General features: G+C 36.8%; 1 protein-coding gene across 2 annotated transcripts in view; it reads right to left on the reverse strand.

The window, feature by feature from the left end:
* Positions 1 to 20319, reverse strand: part of LOC148950665 (growth hormone-inducible transmembrane protein-like) — a 91746-nt gene that overhangs the window by 64122 nt on the left and 7305 nt on the right. For both annotated transcript variants that reach the window (XM_089092546.1, XM_089092547.1), the window contains exon 3: positions 17525 to 17636. In XM_089092546.1, the coding sequence (XP_088948672.1) occupies positions 17525 to 17636 (112 nt within the window). The remainder of the gene's footprint in view (positions 1 to 17524; positions 17637 to 20319) is intronic.

The raw sequence follows: 20319 nt of genomic DNA on the forward strand, positions 1-20319 counted from the left end.
TGATTAGTTGGGGGAAGCGTGCGGAGTGGTGGTATCTCTTACGAAATACGACTAAAACAGAAAGAAGAATGCCATAAAGACTAGTAAAATTAACTATGCGATCTGCTAAAATTACCCTACCTAACCCTCACAATTTGAAAATGTGATAACTCAAGTGACCATACGAGAATATGGAATAAAAATGGACAAGAAGTCCGATACGTGGGGTATACGTTGACAGGGTGCTGGAACGCGAGTAATTTAATTTCGTGTTCAGGCACCGTGCCGAGGTATTTCCTACGATAATCAACTCAAATAGGAAAAGGAACCCAAGGATACCAGTGAAAGTTAAATACCATAAATTAAGGGAGACAACTAAAAACAACTATGAACAATAACAAATATCATCAAATTGAAGGTCACTAACTAATCTATTATTATACCTTAAATCATTATAACCCTTTTATATTAAGTAATCATTTAGTTCATAATTACTGATAAATTTTACATAAGAACGCATTTCCAGATGCGGTGTGTAAGTAACCTTCAACCACTGTTTAAGGGAAACGCCGAAACACGCAACCATACGGTATGTTGCTTATATTAACCTAAAATCTAGTAGAATAATAAAAAAAAACCGTAACCATGATAAGATACCCAAGCCATCAACAATTAAATAATCGTAGACGTGAAAATGCAATATTATGGAATCTAAAGAAAAAACATAGCGTAGACAATATTAATGCCCCAATAAGGGAATGGGGACATATTGACCATTTAATGAAAGAAGAGGAACTTATCAGAACAATAGAAAGTCTCGACTGTCCAAAGCTATATCATCTTCTAAAATCCCAAAAGACGATGTTAGAACTAAAAGTGATCATAAGACTATTGGTAACCTTAGTTCATTATGACTTTAGTGCAGGTGCAATGACACGAACGCTCGAACACACCAGATTAAGTGCCAACTTGGCTTTCCGAATTTTGATACAAAGTGTCCCAAAAACAAAATATAACTTACTATCTAATTACATCGCCGACAATATGTGGTACGATCAAGATGATAATAACATAACTACAATTTGGCCCATTAAATTTCTCTCCATACTAATAGATCAAGGACATATGTTAAAAGGTGAAAGCTTTCTTAAAATGTTACATGTCAATTGTGTAGGTAACACGTATCTGAATCCAATAGACCCTACAATGGGATCCGCGATTTTTCAAATAACCCCAAGAGAATATAAAGACATAAAGAAAATAATCCGGAATTTCTTTCAATAGTAGGAAAACTTTTGAAGAAAAATAGTCCCTGGATTAGACGTAATAATAAGTGAGGAACTATGTTGTTGCCAATCACACGTGAACTTAAGTTTCTCTGGAGTAAAGATAATAAATTACCCCTTATCTTTGTCTTAGTTGTGCCGGAAAGTCATTCGTCAAAATATGCGAAGGAATGACATAACCGCCACTTTGGAGGGTCTGCACCTCCCAAACCAATTATTAGTTTACTTAATGTACCTAAATATACCTGAAAACGATAAAAATGATATAATTTTCAAACTCCAATTTCTCAGCCCAAATATTTCGTCATGGGAAAATTATCGACTACTCGATATGCTTACATCTCCAAATCCAAAGGCGGCACTGCCGAATGATGCACCAATATTGAAATTAAAACCCAACGACAGAGGAAGAAACTGTATATATAAATAATCTCGTTAAAATCAATGATGAAAGAACCCTATAATATTACCTGAAGTGTTATAACTATGAAAGTCTATTATTATCATAATTAAAAGAAAAAAAAAGAAAATGCCTTATAGACCAGTATTGTATTAATATTTATGGAACTATGAATTAGAGTAAAATATCATGAGATCTAAATACATTATCAATATATTGACAGAAAGGTAGTTCCTCTAAAGTCTCTATACTTTTAAGCCTATAAAGCGACCGCAAAGTCGTTAAACTAGACTACGGAACTTTAGGGTAGCAACTATGTTCGAACACACAAATAGCCAGGTGCAAGGTGGCACCGGTGAAAAAGCAGTTCAACCTCAACCTGAAGTTACCTTGTTTTTCACTCAAAATTGGTTAATATGGAGCTCAGATGACTCGAATTATGGTCGAATGAATAAGTACCCGATGTATTGAGGAAATGCCGGTGAAAAGGTAATTTGACCTCGACCTAGAGTGTACCATGATCATAACCAATCTTGAAAAAAAAAATTATTAACTAGACAGAGATCAATAGAAACTACCTATCATTTCAGAACAATGGCCAAAGCAATTATTGATATGGAGTAAATATGTATCAGACATGCAAAAGAAAACGTCATATACTCGGCTGCAATGATCGTCGTGAATAAGTCAGGGGAGGAAGTCTTCGCGAAAAAATGGGACGTTAAGTATGATTTAAGAAAATTTGACGTAAAATCTTATGAGTTCGGTCTAAATCTCGCAAACACCCCAAAATATCGGCCAGCGAGAGGCAAATTAGGAATCAAATATAATGGTAGAAAGGGAAAATACCTCCATTTTATTCAACATGAAATTAGGAAATTACAAAAACAATATAAAATCCGGTACTGGTATGTTAAAGGTCCTTGCCAGACAGATTTACTACTCCTCGACAAATGTAAAAAAGCAAAAATTAGTTTACAAAATTGAAGGAAATCCAAACTGTGTAAAATATCAAGGAAAACATGACCCCCTCCAAGAAGTAAAATATTACAAACAGTACCTGTATAATCCAAAGAGTGTACTATATAGAGCGAGAAGAAATGAAATTGTGTTTAAAAGAATTAAAACTTATCAATCAAAATCAAAAGTAACCAAGAAAACAAAAAAGCTGAAACAATCAAAATAATTAAAGTTAACTCAATCACTCTTATGTGAAAACAATCAAATTCTTATGTGCAGGTAATTAAAATATGTATCCCCCCCAGCCTAAGAATCAACAGTACGATAACCATACAATTTGTAGTGACGAATTGTACGACCACGAACCTTAATCTCATATTGTTTCCTTTGGATGACGAAAATTATCAAAAGAAAACATAAATACAATATCATTAATACCTTGTTTTCATCTCTAATGAAAAAGAAAGAGGACAAATAATAAAAATATAAATTCTCGTTCAATTATCAATCATAAGAAGTGTTCCTGTATAATGTCTAATGAAGTTTTGATTCCAGAAACGTCAAAAAGTATGTTAATAACAAGCGTCATAACAATCCTCGGTTCCAAAACCATAGCCCAGGATGTCGTGGAACACGGACTAGTCGACAAACGTGCAAACTCGCTACTTGCGCGACCCACTTATTGGAAAATAATTATGGAACTAGATTCCAAAACATTTGAAAACCCATTGCATCAAGTCATGATACTGAAGAAAAACACCAATTACTTAAAGTATTACATATTTTAATTATTACAATCAGATAAAAGCTTGCAGGCCACTAAGGATATGCACCACAAGTACAATACAGGAAATCTACCTCCCATTCGTCCCAAACTAAAGTCGAAATTCATAGTGGACGATTTTGACAAGAAAATAGCAGAAATCGACAAAGCTCTATGAACTAACAATATGGTAAACAGGAGAAAAATAGAGTTAAGTAGCATGGACCGATCTATAAACGAATACACCACAGCAAAACATACTACCGATTCCTTTTTGACAACTTCCAAGAAAAATAAACTCTCTGATTGAAATTACGCCATGCTAAATGAATTGCCGAGCCTATGGACCTTCCTCAAGGAATTATGGCAAAATCATGCTGAACAAAATATTACGAAACAAATATTATCAAAACTCACGAAGGAAAAAGACTACAGACAAATTATTAACCTAAAGGAATTAAAATTCTCAAACACACAACAAGATGATAACGATAAAAGTCCTACAGAAAGAAAAAGAGAAGACACCGAGACAACCACGCCTACATATGAGACCCCAGTGAGAGATATACAATCTTCAATGTCAGAATCTACAACGAGCACAACCACCGAAATGAGCGCACTTAGCAAGAAAGCACCTAGATATTTGACCACATTAACTTATCTAAGACCAACGATACTTACAGAATATACGTGGTCAACAGGACCCATGCATTACCGCACCCAGTCGATTGGAGTATTTACTATATGCGTTGTATCCAGACTATCGGTCAGACAAAACTCAATAAAAAATAAAGAATTGAAGTCGATTCAACCCGTGGACAGGAGAAAAAAAGATAAGAAAGAAGAAGAGGACGGTTAACCGCACAAAAAATGTTGGACAATAGACCGTAAACGTACTTGTGCTAGATTAACAATGGCCGATGAGCCAGCAAAGGAAGATATTGAACCATTACCTGAGCTAAACGAGAAAAACGCTCTAAGAGTATCGATTCACCAGTCTTTCCTAATATTGTATAGACAGAGACTGCAAGCACTATTTGAATTGTTCAATACAGAAATACAAAAATTAAAACAAAGTACCACGAGAATCTTCGAAGTATTTTTTCGAAAAAGCAAATATCGAAGATCAGCTAGTCTAATACCTATCGTGGGAGAGTTAGCCTCACGCTTGTTTGGGCTTTCAACTGAAGAAGACCTAAATATCCTAAGGGAAAACGTAGGAAAACTAAATAACGCCATGAACGTGACCTTACATGTCCAAAGAATACAAACCAGTATAGCCAAATACCAGAGGCTCAAAATTGAGGCAATCTCGAAGAAAATATCAGGCAGTAAGCATAATGAATTATTTAAAAAAACGAAGTAGATCGTGTGATTACCGATTCAAGCCTCACCATGGTATCGCTAGACATAGTGACAATGTCATTACTTAACCTGGCAACTGACGTTAGCAAATTTGAATTAGCATTATTTGCCCTTACCGGAGGAACCTTGTCGTATGACCTAGTGGATCCTTCGAACCTAAAAAGTATCTTGGATGAAATAAAAACCCATTTAATGTTCGGACTACATCTACCAACAGAACCGGAAGTAGCAAACTTATTCCACTATTACACCAAGTTGAAGGTTCATATCACGGAAATAAACGAACAATTATATGCAGTGATAAAAATCCCGTTAATAAATCAACAATCAATATATGACTTATATAAGATTTCTATGTTTCCAGCCAATATAGGTAGAACTAATTATTTCGTGACTATTACCCCCGAAGCGGATTACCTGCTAGTCGATCAGGATAGAAGGATATATGCCTTAGCAAATCCACCGGACCTCAAGGAATGTGTAGCATTCAAAAACCTAGTATGTCAACTAACACTGCCCATTTATAATGTAAAACCCGGATAATGTATGTTGGATATATTCTTAAAAGAGACTCAACAAGAGGAAATTCCAAGTTCATGTGAAGCACTAATAGGTAGTACTAAACGAGAAATATTTATTCATCTTAGAAACGATCTATGGCTATTTTCTGTTCCAAAAGAAACAGTCGGGACTATCTCTTGTTATAATAACACAGAAAAAATGGACCCAAGCTACAGAACCGAATTACTACTACAAGATGTAGGTACGATTACCATAAAACAAGGAAGCCGACTGGTAACTAAAGAAGCCACAGTACAAACACCTCTGATAACCACCAGCACGAATATAATAAGCCCCAAAGTGGTTAATTTTAAAGCAGTGAATTTATCATATACAATTCCCAATATTGAAAATGAAGAAGTAAAAACCAGAATATGGTCAAATATGGAGAATTTCAAAGAACCCTTACTACTAGCAATAATAAGAGAAGCCTTAGACTCTCAAATTCCCCTCTTCATTAACGAAAAGTAAAGATAGACATATGTAGAAAGTAGATACGGTCTATTCTCAACAAATTTTTGATGGAATATCCTCTTGACGGTAGGATTCGTGTTCATGATCTCTCTGACTATAAGAATGCTATTAACCCTAAGTTACGGAAGAATGTTGAGAATAACACGTAGAAAAAGAGCAAAGTCAGATCACATCGAGCCAAGTGAGATGCAAAACCTAAACCCGGAACTCCCTGATAACCCTTAAGCAAAAAAAATAAGGGAGGACATAATCGAGCGAATGGGAGTAGAGGTCCTCATTCGTGCCATGTCCAGTCCCAAATTCTCACTTGATTTTTTTTTCTGTGCAAGCCCATGCAGCTGCAAAGATATATTTCTTGGGCAGCGTAGACGTGCATAAACAGTAAAGATTTGAAAAATTTATAGTAAATCGAGACCTCTAATAAAAACCATGTAATCTATCTCGCAAGTAGTAGTAGAATAGAAAATTAAATGCTAAAATAGATGAGTGTTGAATAACATTTAAAAATGCATTGAATATAGAACATGTGCCAAATGCACATGTATACATGTATACATATAGTCACCAAGTCTTGAAAATCTTGTAGTGTTATTTTTTTTTGTAAACATAATCATTTGTCCTATAATAACTTTGCTTATATCACAGTAATCTAGTGATTGCTGCAACATACATGTAAAAGCATGAGAGTTGCCCTTAATTGCTCTATTGTCAATTTTGACTGTACCCATGCTAAAATTGATATTATTCATATGTCTAATCACGACTATTATTTATAAAATAGTCCCCGCATGGTATTATGTAAGTTGTATATTATTGCTGTATGTGTTGTAACTTGTGTAATTGTAAAGAGCATATGATTCTGCACAGATATTTATATTCTAGGAAGCAGAGTAACCAGTGCAAATTAATTATTGGTGTACCAGCAAGCAACACGGATACAACCCAGTAGCATCTACTCTCATCATTCGTCAACCACCGATAACTACTCACCAAGAAAGTCCCTGAAGACAATATCCTGATGACATTCCAAGGCACCCAAGCCTAGTACCAGGTAATATCATCCCAAACAATATTGACAAACCAAGAACCCCACATATACGTATATACATCTCGATTAATAATGACCTATAAAATCACCCCGACCGCAACGTCGTAAAACTACGTGGAGACCGTCGATCACTATCCTCAGACGGCAGTGGCCTTAAGATTTAGTGTTTGAAACACCAAGAGTAACCCTAAAGTCAGTCCCTCAAAGAATATATATCTTAAGCCCCATATTAGAGACAATATGTTAACCAAGATCAAAAGTTTAAGTTTTGACTCTATCCAATCATTATTAGATGTCGCAAAACCAAACCATCCTCCATGAGAAGAAGAACCAAACATAATCAATTTAATGGGAAATATAGACTGTACGTGCTTAAATTTTTCCCAAAATGAAGTGTTCAGAGAAGAGAACCAACCAGTTATTATTGTTTTAATCTCCATATTAAGCCCTAAATGATTGTGTATCATTTAACCGGGAATCAAAGACAATGCGTCGAGCCAAGGTCCTTAGATCAAGTTTTGATCCTGACATAGATAACGGTAAGTGTCGTAACACAGCCCAAAGTCCAAATGAAAGATGGACTAAACGTAGACAATTTACGGGAAACACAGACTGTACGAGTATCAGATTATCCCAAAAACAAAAGTGTCCAAGAAGAGATACCCAGCCAGCGATCAAGATACCCATTTCATGTTATCAAATCCCCAAGAGTCATATACCTAGTAAACAATAAAAGAAGGACTGAACGTGATCAATTTATGGAAAATACAGACTGTACGAGTATTAGATTTTCCGAGGATAAAAAGTGTCAAGAAGAGATACCCAGCCCAGCGATCAAGATACCCATTTCATGTAATTAATTCAAAAGGGTTACGTACCTAGGATACAATTCAACAATTCTACGACATCAACCCCTCGTATACGACGTGACAAACCACGTACGGACAATTTTATGTGTGTAGTCGTACTTGTGAAAAACATAAGCACTTATCCCTAAGAACAAGTTCCAAAAAGCGAAACGCCAAGAAGACAAACCACAAACAATTAGCCAACAAAGTAATTAACTGAATGGAAGCCTAAAGTAAGAGTGACAACGTATGTGAGTAATATAGACACGTAGAATGATGAAGTAAGTGTGAAGTCTTATGTATCTAACTAGTAACTTTAATAAATATTGTTAAACTTATCATAAAACAGATGAAAACCAGTGCAAGCTACCTTATCCCAGTGTTGCCATCAAACATTAAGTTAAAAATGTTAATGTGTAAATTTTTTTTTTTTTTCTCCTCCGAACTATTTTTAATCCATACATATTAGTGTATTGTTGTTAGATGTTTTAGATGTAGTTAGATGTTTTTGATGTCAAATAACCATCGTACAAATATAATGTCAGGTGGAAGTATAAACTAGCATTAGAAGTAGCGAATATGTACCATGTTAAATAATAAAGTAATTACAAAAGCAGAACTTAACTAGTTGGAGCCGTGTAGAAGTATTAGAACATCAGGTGAAGGAATTTTAATATTAGGTGAAGGAATAATAATATAATCGTACCTATATAACGTCAGGTGGAAGTATAGTCAAGTGTAAAAAAAAAAGGCGAATATGTACAATTTTCCGCGATAAGATAATCATATCAGGCGGAGGAATTTTGATATTAGGTGGAGGAATAATAATTATCATGTAATCATATAATCTTATGTGTTAGTCATTAGAGACTCTTTGGCCCTTGCGCCAAATACAGTGAGTAGGTGATGGACTTTAAAGTAATGTTGTTATATATATAATCTAATAGAGCAATCGGGGATTTGTAAAAAAAAAGAGTAGAATAAATTTTACCAAAACAGAGCTGATTCAAGTACTAAAATAAATTCTTTTAACGAAAAATCAAAATTTGAAAGTACAAAGAGAGTAGCTTAACACAACGATGAGGACATCGTTAAGAATGGGAAGGATGATATGTAATGGGATCAATTTGCAAAAACCCCAAAATCTCCAAATTAAAGTGACCCAAATAAAAATAAAAACAACCGAAATATAAACCCGAAATATGAACCTGAAAAATTCAAGTAACCTACAGATCGAGCAAGACTCAAGCTTTCAATTTAACATAGTGAAACAAATATATCTAATTAAACATTGTAATTATACTTTGTAACAAACATCGTAAGAATCTTTCCCACAGAAAATCCAATAAATAAATCCGCCCTTGCGTCGCCAATAAAAGCAATAAATATCAGTTGGACCAAATCTTATATGACAGCCAACGAACAATGTAATTTGAATCTTAAGAGCACGGAATACCAAACTATCAAAAGGGCAAAGTTTATTATACAAAAAAATAGTCACTCAAGATGTAAAATATCCTTGTTGCATTGTTCTGGAGTATAATTTTAGAACTAGCTATCTCAATGAATTTAATTCTTTTTATCCTTTACCAACTTTCAAATAAATAATTTATACGTATCCTTAAAATTAAGCGACCCCCTGCTAGCAAAATGTTACAATGTAAAACTTTGTTCGTTCGAGAAAATTCCAAAGTGTTATTATAAAAAGTTATAAATTGTAATTAAAGTTACAAGGTAGAACTTCGCTTTATTAGAAAAATTCCAGAGTGATATCTTAAAAGTCATAAATTCCAATTAAACCCAAGTAGCCCATTGGTGCAAACCCGTCCAATAGCGATATATGGCAAATAGTGCAGCCAATAGAGACTGTAAAATATACTTGTTAGTAACGCCCGAACGTAACCTCCGGTGAAATTGGGAAAAGTAGATAGCTAGAACTTAGCAGTTTTTGCGCCAGTCTTTTTTCAGTCTTATGCAAGTCTATTTTCAGTCTATTTTGAGTCTTATTTTCAGTCTTAGAGGAGTTTTACACCAGTGAGTCATATTATGCGAGTTTATTCAAAATAAACTTTCGAGAGAACTTTTTTGTGAGTGCATTAACGTTTGCGTAGCATCGCTCTAGATGACAATTGTGTATTAGTGTCTTGTATTACAAGTGTGTGGATATAACCGAAGCTCTGCGACAATTATGTGAGTAACAATAAATGCATTACTTTTTTATTTTATTCTCTCTATGTTAATATTTCTCAAGTTTGTTAGTCCTTGTAGCTCCACTTGCTCCTAAGGGAAACTGAAGCTTATCAGTCTGATTTCGACTCAGTATGGCCGTTAATATAAGCTCCCTACAGGTACTCCTAGATTAAGGTCCCCACTCCAGAAATTCCACCTCCACTCAGGAAGGCCACACGCGAACCGATAGATAAGGGTGTAGCTATCTCCCAATTGAATTAATTAATTGGAATCTCCGTATTAGGAAACATCAGGAGATATAAGTACAATTATATTTTTAAAAGAAACCCCCACAACCATATTTTTAAAAGAAACCCCCCCATTAGATTATGACAAGGACTACTTCACGTCTCAGCTTTGGACTCAAGTTTGGAGATCGTGTCATTACAGATGCTGATTTTGCCGATGACTTGGCCATTCTGGCGGACTCCATGGAGCAGTTGCTGGAAGCGCTTCGAATCCTACGAGAAGAGGCTGCAAAAGTAGGACTGCAGATAAACTGGACTAAAACGAAAATTATGGCCATTGACCCATCCTCTCCTGCTGCCAATCCTTCAGTTAGCCTGGATAGCACCACTAGCATTGAAGTTGTCCAAAGGTTCACCTACCTGGGCTCCATAATTTCTTCAGATGGCTCGCTTCTTTCTGAACTACAAGCGAGAATATCCAAAGCGTCTTCTGCCATGGGCAGACTGAACCGTCACCTCTGGCGAAAACCGAACATCAGTCGCACAACGAAGCTGCGGATTTTCAACGCCCTCGTCGGCTCTGTGATGCTCTATGGAGCTGAGACGTGGCAAGCTTCAGCCGCAATCCTCAAGGCAATTGATGTCTTTCAGTCGAAGAGCCTGAGGAGGATCGAAGGTCTACGATGGTTCGACTTTGTCAGCAATGAGAAGCTGCTGCAGCTCACCAAGCAGTCTCGGTTTTCGACCCAAGCAGCCGAGCGACCACTACGATGGTTTGGACACCTACTTTGAATGCCTCCACACATACCTGCGAAAAAGATCCATGACTTCGACCCTGTCAAAGCCGGTTGGAAGCGACCTCGCGGCCGACCAAAGAAGCGATGGTCTGACAGCCTGTCGGAGTTCCTGGCGATGGCGAATATCAGGTTGAGCGATGTGCAAATGCTTGCCATGGACCGAAGTGGATGGAGGAGGCAGACGTCACTCTCTACACCGAGCAGCGCCCGGCAGGAGACATAAGTCAAAAAGTAAGTCAAAAAGGGTAAACAACTTACCCCATAAGACATAATTTTTAAGGAGGGAAAATTCAGAATGCTTAGGGAATCATGAATTTAAAAAGTTATATACACCTGTCGTGCCATGGGTTCAGTCTGGTTTTAACCCTTTTGTGGCATCTTCAAGAGTATGGAATACCCTGCCAGCTGTGGCATGGGGCTATCATTCCTTTGGTACCATCAAATTTCTGGAGGTTGAGTCTTTAAAGTTTAGGTTAAATCTATTAACACTGATAGATAATTTTATTCAATATATTATTATCCTTTTATTTAGCTTGGCTATATATTTATTATGACTTTCTTTTTTTCCTTTTTTTATATGTGTAAGGATTGATTTTTTGAAATAGGTTCCATTTTATACTGAGCTGGTTATCAGTAGCTGATGTTACAAACTTTATTCTAGAGCTGGTTGTAAGAGCATGGTGTAAACTTTGTTTATTTTATTTGTGTTTGTTTTGCCGGGTTTCTGGGGTTCTGCATCGCCCGGTTTTAATTCACTAATGGTGATAAATGGCATTATGTTGCTCTTTTTCTTTTTTACTGTTTGATTTATTTTATTCTTCTCTTTCTCTGACTTTTCGGGTCATGGAGCCCGCTGAAGGAGGGGAGGTGTCTATTTTCGTATTTTTGCAGTTGTAAATACATTGTTAATAAATAGATAGATATAGATTATTCAAGCCCACCATTAAAAAAAAACATGGCGGAGTATAAGACACAAAAAGGAAAAAGAAGGAACAACACGAAAACGCTACTTCAAGACGATTAAACTATATACACTACACACACTTATAGCTCCTATATTACATGCAACGGCAGAAAATCATATAGGTGCTCAAATGCATCTTTTCAAACATCGCTTTGCTGCTCTCCCACAACTTCACGCGGACTTGGAATTTGATACTTATTCAAGAGGAGCGTCTTCCTCTCAAAAAGTGGTATAAGTACCAAAACTTTAAATATTTACATAACGCGGACCGAACTATTAGCCGCTCTGTTTCAGTAAACCATTTCCAAAGCGGGGAAAGGAAGAGAACATGTGACAATGCCACTACTCTGTATAGCCACGTCAAAATTTGCCGGTTGTACGAATACCTCAGCGGGGCCGGTTTACCATAACTCACTCGCAAATTTGACACAAGGGTATCGAGGCAAAGAGTTCTAGTTGTTTTCTTATCTCGGCCTTACGGAGGACCTAAATATTTAAGCGAAGAAGATGGCGTGATATTAGTACCATCTACGGAGACAGATGGGACTGATTTCTTTCATTTTGAAGAGTTGAAAACCAGAAATTCAATTTTTAGGCGATTACTTTGTAGACCAAAAGCACTGTAACCAGATACAAGCTTATTCAAATTATCTTGCAGTATATTTAAAGAGAAAAACATACGCAAATAATCTGCGGAGTTTATCAAGCTTAGGTTAGAAAGATCAAGGCTGAGCCCACCAGAAACCCGTTTTTTGTAAGCTTGGAAGTCAAAGTGTTAAATAATACCGGACTTGAAACATAATCTTGTTGGAGTTCTCTCTTTAGTTGAAGTGGTGTAATAAGTCTTTCTAGTCCAAGTTCCAAACTCATATAGGTATTGGAGTACCAGTTTGATAGCATAGCTACTATATGGGCGTTAACACAAGCCTCCAGCAGGGTCTGGAAAACAGCAGAATGGATTACTGAGTCAAAAGCAGCAGAAATATCGACATTACATGTATAGACAGATACCCCAAGTAATTCGGCGTTGGCAAAGATATGCTTTAGAAGTCTGTGGGCGAAAGCACAGCTGAGGTGTTTTCGGAACCCAAACTGTCAACAATCCATCAGGCACTTCTATATAACGTCGCTAGGAACCAATCTTTCCAACACTTTACTCAACGTACTTGAAACAGTAATCAACCTGTAACTTCCACACTCATTTGCGGTTTTTCCTTTCTTTTGAATGTTTGTAACTACCCCGATACAATACGAGTTTGGGACGTTGACTTTATCAATACACATCTGAAAAAGTAGTAGCAGATGTTGAAGCAAAACCGGGGAACCATTACACAGATGATTACCATTGACACCATCAAAACCGGGAGCCTTATTCCCCTTTAACTGGCGAACAGCCCTCAAAACGTCACTCTTAGATACCACAAAATAATTTCTCTTCTTTAAATACGAATCAAGACGCGATTTAAGCAATTCATCATGTTCCTTTTCCAAAGGAATATCTTTTCACCCGAAAAACTTCGAACAATGTTTTAACCACTGCTCCTCAGGTATCATGACACAAGGCTTCGGTTGTATTTTGAAACTTTTGAACTTTTTCCACATTTTTCGAAGGTCACGGATGGCCTCTTCCGAAGCAGTTTCTGCTTCCTTCATTTTCAGCTCATCCACAAATTCTTTGTATTCTCTTTCTGTTTTACGAAAGAGATTGAAGATCAAAGCAGCCCTCGGCTTGCTAGATTCACGCCACACAGAATACAACATCTTAGACCTCTTTTTCACATGATTCACATAAGGATGGTCACTCCATCCGCTTTTCCTTGTTCCTTTCCTGATAAGTGCACTAGGTACAGCTGCAGACTCAGGTACAGCTGAAACTTTTAACGCGTGAGTGATTTCAGCACAGTATGTATTGAGTACAATCGCGTCATCACACCCATGCACAAGGAGCTGGAACGGGACTTTTATTTTGCACAGAATTTCGTCACACGTCGATTCGTCACTTATAATACATGCAATAAGAACGTCTAATAACTTTCTTTTCGTGAAAGGATCACACTGGAAATCACCACAGACTAAAAAGCGTGAATTTCCCAGCTTACAGAGTAGCCTTCCAAGTCGAGCGCAAGCCCCAGCATATCGTTTTTCACTACGATCCATGTTCATGTTAGTTGATAAGTAGACACTGACTATCGTGAAAGCACTGGGACATGGGAACTCAACTGCTATATACAAATCGCACGACTCAAGTTTGCGACAGTCGATGTTTTCGTCAACAAATATCGCAAGTCCGCCACTAGGGCGACCCCTGGCGCTGGAACGCTTTGCCTCGTGAATATGCGCAGATTTATTCGGAATCGACTGAAATAGTCCAAAGCTATCGGTAGTTAACAGGTGTTCTTGGGCGCAAACAAAATTATATGCGAGGCACAGGCTCTTAACGTAGTCCAACTGGGCAGAATTATGGCCGTAAACATTTCGGCAAAATATGGACAGTTCATTCATTTTCTGGTCTGAGGATAAGCTTTCTGCATTACTCGTTAGACTGCTGAACACTGTAGACTAAAGCTAGGATGGGTATTGTTAGGCTCGACGCACAGAGCGCACTTCACTGTTTGAGAATGGCATGAGTTTTCTCTACTGTTCTTGTGGGGTCCAGCACATCTGGAGCATCGCATGCTACTAGTGCAATCTTTGGCAAGATGATCAAATGACTGACGCTTGAGACAGCACCTGGGAATCTGTCTGAATGGAAAGACTTTTATGTGCGTGTAATCAATGAATAATCCACATTTGATTGCTGCTTCTTGTGAATTGGCATTGCCAAAGGTAAGTTTGATTGTCTCAGATTGTCCATATCGTTTTGCACTGACTAGTTTGGGGTTAACAGAGAGGATATCATCTTCTGTTGTGGCAAAGGGCACAAACTTGGCGATCGCAAAGAACTTTTCCTCGCGAAAGAAGCACTTATATCAGGAAAGGATTTGAGGGAGTTGGCGAGTGTAGCTGCCGACTTGGGACTGTTTATGTAAGCAACCAGACCGGACTTAGTCTGTTGGATATGATCAATGCCTCCACCACTAGCGTGTCTTTCGACAAATTGCTTTTGCATGGAACAGGAGTTTATTTCCGAGGTAGGAAAATTGACGAGGAAAACCCAGTGCAAAGATTTTACGGGTTGTGGGAGAGGGGACCAAACGTCCTGAGACGGAAGCATGGATTTACACTATTCCATAACGTTGTCAATCTTATCCGTGCATCCGTTAACTTTCTTACACAAAGTTGTAAGACTGTCTTGTGGAATTTACGGTACTTCGGATAATTTCCAGACGGTGAAGCACGTCTTAAACTAAGGAGAGAGCTCAATAATTTCACAGTATCATACATGTCACTTACAAGCGTTTCTCTCGAAGCTTGACTACGTCTTTCTTTCACATACTGTTCACCTAACCTATCTCCTATCTCGCTCAGTTTTTCGTGGCCTTCACGAATAGCCTCCCTCGTAAAAAACTTCACCGCTGTAATTACTGTTGCATCTTTCGTTACAGCATCTTGATGTCGCAATGCCGTTTCTATAAAGTTCAATACCGGCGCATAAAAATAACTGTAGCTAGCCATGGTTACGTCACTACTGTTATCTATTCCGTAATCAGTCCGTTAGCAAGCACAAGTTATTATCCGTAGGTCAGGTTAATAATTATCCAAGAGGGTCTTATTTCAAGTGCACGTGCCGAGCGTTTTCTTCTGAAAATCTTAGATAGCAGGGGAAGCGACGATTCCCGTTCACCTAACCCCCACAATTTCAGGGAATTCCCTGCCGGCGGGTAAACCGGCTCTTGCAACGGGCAACCGTCCCTCTTCTGCCCACTTAGTACGAAAATCACCCTTCCTTTTTTTGTTTTTTTTTTCGTCTCAAATTTGGGCACACCAAAAAATATAGCACCGACAATGTTGTATCGGCAACACTGCGTAGTTAGCCAATTACTGACAGCGTCGCAATGATAATTCAAAACCTATCAGAATTGAAGATTACAAGTCTATTTACGGGAAAAGGGAGATAAGTCACAGGTAAAACCCATTTGAAAAGACACTTTAAGAGTTTATTAATCACTTGCAATAAACAGAAGCTAGGAATAATGTCTTTGTCTCACAATAGAGTCAATAATTCATTCTGTTATTTTCACTGTAACACATGCATTTGTTGACAGATATAAACTTGAGTCATAGGGAGGAGGGCATCAGGATTTCAGGTATGTATAGGCAGGGCACATAGCATCACAAAAACAAATGTACCGAGATCGAGGAGCGTAAAATTGAAAGACAAAAGCAGATTCTGAAAGAAAAAAGCAAACTCTGAAAGGAAAGCAAATATTCAAAAAGACAGAAAATTGGTTGTTTTAAAATGTAGAGCCTGAGCGTTTTAGTTTACTTTTTACTCGAAAACATGCTCAACTGAAGTGGCGTTACTTGCTTTTCTCTCTGAGTACAGCTTCTTCTATTTTACAAGCCACATTGTAATAGTAAAAAGCTTGCATTTCAAAGAATTAAAAGTAAGTAACCTACATTATCCAATTTGTCTTCTTCTTTTAAGAATGCTTTTGAAAAAACTGCAAGTCTGTTATATATACGGTGTGGCAAGCTCAAATTGGCTGCAGTAATTCAAAAGACGCTATGTGACTTTTTGTGAACGTTACAGCTCATTCTCTCAGAACCAACAAATCCTTTCATTTGGTTCAACCTGTTGTCTTCTATGTTATTTGATTCTCAACGTACTCAGAACTATTTTCTTTCGTTTTTTTCTTTCTTTTTTTGTCGAAATGCATTATTTCCTTTTTTTCTTATGTATTTTTTTTTTCATTTATGGAGTGATTTCATACGATTCTAAAAACAACCTTTATTCATCTTGTATTCTTAGAATCATATCAGGAATATGTTTCAGGATAAAAGCGACGTTGCGAGAGGACTTCTTTAAATGCTTCCTATTTCTTTAGCTGTTCGAAGTAATTAAATGGCTATTGTGGAAGAAAAGAACTAATGAAAAATCAAAAACTTGGCTGACAAGGGTAGGTCCATCCACTAAAAGTGCCAAATTAAATGAACATATAATTTTTACCTGAAAGGATTTGATCCCCCGCCACCCCTTCTCCTCAAAAAACGAATCTACAATATGGATGAGGTACAGTTGTTATAAATGATCAATTAGAAAAGTATTTTTCATTTTACCCTTCAATTTAATCATACAGAAAAATTTGAAATTAATATTACGTATAATAGCCTGGATAAACAGCTGCAAAAATATATTTCTTCCCTAGGGAAGAATCATATCTATATCAATTCAAAAAAGTTTACATATCCATTTTGAAAAAGCTTTATCCATATCCAGTCATAAAAGCTTTAGCTGTGATTTTACAAAACCAACTTTTATCACTTCATTAAAATTGGACATGTCTACCAGCTTGAAAAAATCAGAGCAACAAGCTTTTTAAAAATTCGTTAGCCATTTAAGGCATTTGGGTTCAAAATATTGCCGATTTTACAACAAATGTACCTTTAAACAAAACAAAATTGGCTTTTTTGGCAAAATTGGCTTTAAACAAATTAGCTTTAAACAAAACAAAATTGCACATAGATATAAGTAGCAAGTACAAAGAGAATAAAAACTTACAAGGAACGGTCAACTGCTCCAAGTTGTGAAGACATGCCAAGTCCATAGTAGCAAAGAGCTCCAAGTCCCAAAGCAGAAGCGCCTGCAACGGATGCTTTCCCAATATTGAATGCTGAAAATGTACAAGCTATTAGATTTAGTTCTATATTTTCATCTGTATTGCAAGCATTCCAAAACCAACACGACTGTACAAGACGGGAGGAGGAAAAGAGTTAGGAATTAGTCTGACGGACTCTCCTCCCCATAAAATCGAAAGATAGTGGCATTAAAAATGCAATACTTCCTAATTTATACCCCCACCCTACATTTTTTTTTATTTATCGTGCCAGGCAGCTATTAATTTAGGGCATGACATGCCACTAGTCGACTACTTACTTTGGTTATCTCTTTAGAGCTGTACATACTAAACTTTCCATTTAAAAAATCAACGGTTGGGTTTTCAGGAACAAAATTCTTGGTGAGACCAATCCAAACGAAAACGCAGCATTTGACAAGGCTGTCCATCAAATATTTAGTGATTGACATCTACTCTTGAAAATAGTCTGAACTTACCGTGTTTGTGCCTATTTGCCGTATAGGCTTTGCAGAGGGCAGTACAAGCAGAGATATGTTTAAGAGGAGGGGGGTAGCGGATGTGCTGTAGAAAACAAATACTCTGAAAGCTGATTAATTCTCTGATTAATTCCTATCAGTGTTCAAACTTATCAATTGGGAGCCAAATTGGGAATTGGACATATTTCAGTTAAGAGCTAATATGTGGATTAGTTTCTCTTAGTTCTCCATCTTCTCTCCATTATTACTGGTTCTACAACTTTAGTAATTCATCATGATATTAAACATAGATCCCATCCGCAAAAAAAAATTAAAAAAAACTGATCTTTCGTTAACAAAAAGTAAATTTGTCTTATTTTGAATGTTTTACAAATGCAACTAATCTATGAGTAGTACTGATCGTGCATAGGGTCCATTCCAAAAATGTCCCCTATGCAAGCTAGCATAGGCCTCATTATTAGATATCAAAATAATTTTCATTTTCGTGAGTTATTTTCTCATTAATAATTCTCATTTTTATTATTTGTTGTCAAGTATGTAATCTCATTCCAAATATTTTGCAATTCCTAACAATGGTGATGAGCTGGGATATCAATCCTAACTAATCCACAAGCAGAGCTGATCAGGTCTAGGGTACATTCCAAAATACTTTTCAATTGAAGCTAACATAGCCTAGACTGCATTCTAATTTTAACTCAAAGTATTTCCTGATTAACTCTTCCTGACTATCATTTTGATAAGGAAAAGACATTAAAGTGTCTTGCCCGGCACCAATTGGAATTCTTCTTCTTCTTGTCTGGTTATTTAGAGACGCTTATGCACAATCTTTACAAAATTCCCGGTCCAGCAGCAGCTGAGATCGAACTCCGAGTCCAATATTACCAAGCAGAGATCAATCCCACTGTGCCGGCACAAAGTTCACGATATATCATGCCTTCAGGACGGCGTAACATATGACCAAGTAACTTAAAGCAGCGTCTTTTGATCTTAAGGGATAATTATTTCTCTTCTTACTCAATTGCTAGGAATCATATCTGATCTATTTATATGGACGATGTTTTGAAGGAAGGATTTGATCAACAAAGTACAAAATCCCAAAGGGACATGAGAAACACAAACACAAAAATAACAGCCCCAAAACTATTTTAACGTGGTATTAATTTTTACATGTTCAGCTTTCTTCTAAATATTTTTTTTTCTGGAATATGCTCTCCCATGTTTCAAAATCTTTAGATGCGTGTTTTAAGACAAGTTACTCACAGGAGGAATTAGGTACACCCCCCCCCCCCTCACCCAACATATTCTGTCATAGTTTTAAATCATTGAGATCATGCAATTACGGTGTGAAGCTCGAGAGTTTCACAACTGTTTCGCCAGTTTTACTGCAATTTTTACCGTATATCCCGTTCAGTGAGAAAAATGGTGTCAAATGAACAGCCAGTCAGTAAATTTGCCCCCTCCAAAAACATAGGCTAATGAAATTTCTGTCCTTGCCAGTACGTGTGGGTTCCCAAAAGCAGCCTATGCCATAAAGCAATTAATTCCGAAAATCTCTTTTAAACAAGAGTGCTTATCAGAGTTATACTTATTAAGGGACTTTAATCCTTCTAAGGTAGTTATAAACTCCCAAATTATTCCTAGACTTCTGAAACAGTTGAAATGTTCACGGTCACTTGAAGATAAAATGGAATACAAGCTGTAGTGTTAATGATATCCCCTCTTCCCCAAAGATTGGTCCAGTGGGCACCTTTGTACACACATTAACAGTTACAAGTATGCATGCCAGGTATACACACGACCACGACTTAGGAGAAGATGGGGCATTAAAACGAGAAATGTGCATTTCATTTCTCCGAATCTTTCAGCAGGTCCTTTAGATTACTGTTAGGATGCCAGGTCATCCCCTTCTCTCTTGTGCCACTATGCGCTAATTGTATGAACCACTTGTATATTGTTGGACCAAGTGTCAATTTGACCAACTTTGTTATATTTTTTTATTATACATTTATTACTATATATTTATTTAGTAAAATATGTTTTTCTAAATTTTATTTCAGTAGTTTTACCTTATTTAAATTTTGGTCATTCTAACTTATGCTTTTCAAGCGTATTTTCCTTAGTCTTAGCATGAATTTTTTGAACTGCTCTAATTTAATCCTCTCATTTTTACATTAGATTCATCACATTCTATATAAAACACATAGCCAATAATAAGCGTGTTCCTTTGTGTTTTTATTTTATTT

This window comes from Artemia sp. Qi Xiang Cuo, chromosome 7 (assembly GCF_049724085.1).
Source record: "Artemia sp. Qi Xiang Cuo chromosome 7, ASM4972408v1, whole genome shotgun sequence".
NCBI classification, from domain to species: Eukaryota; Metazoa; Arthropoda; class Branchiopoda; order Anostraca; family Artemiidae; genus Artemia; species Artemia sp. Qi Xiang Cuo.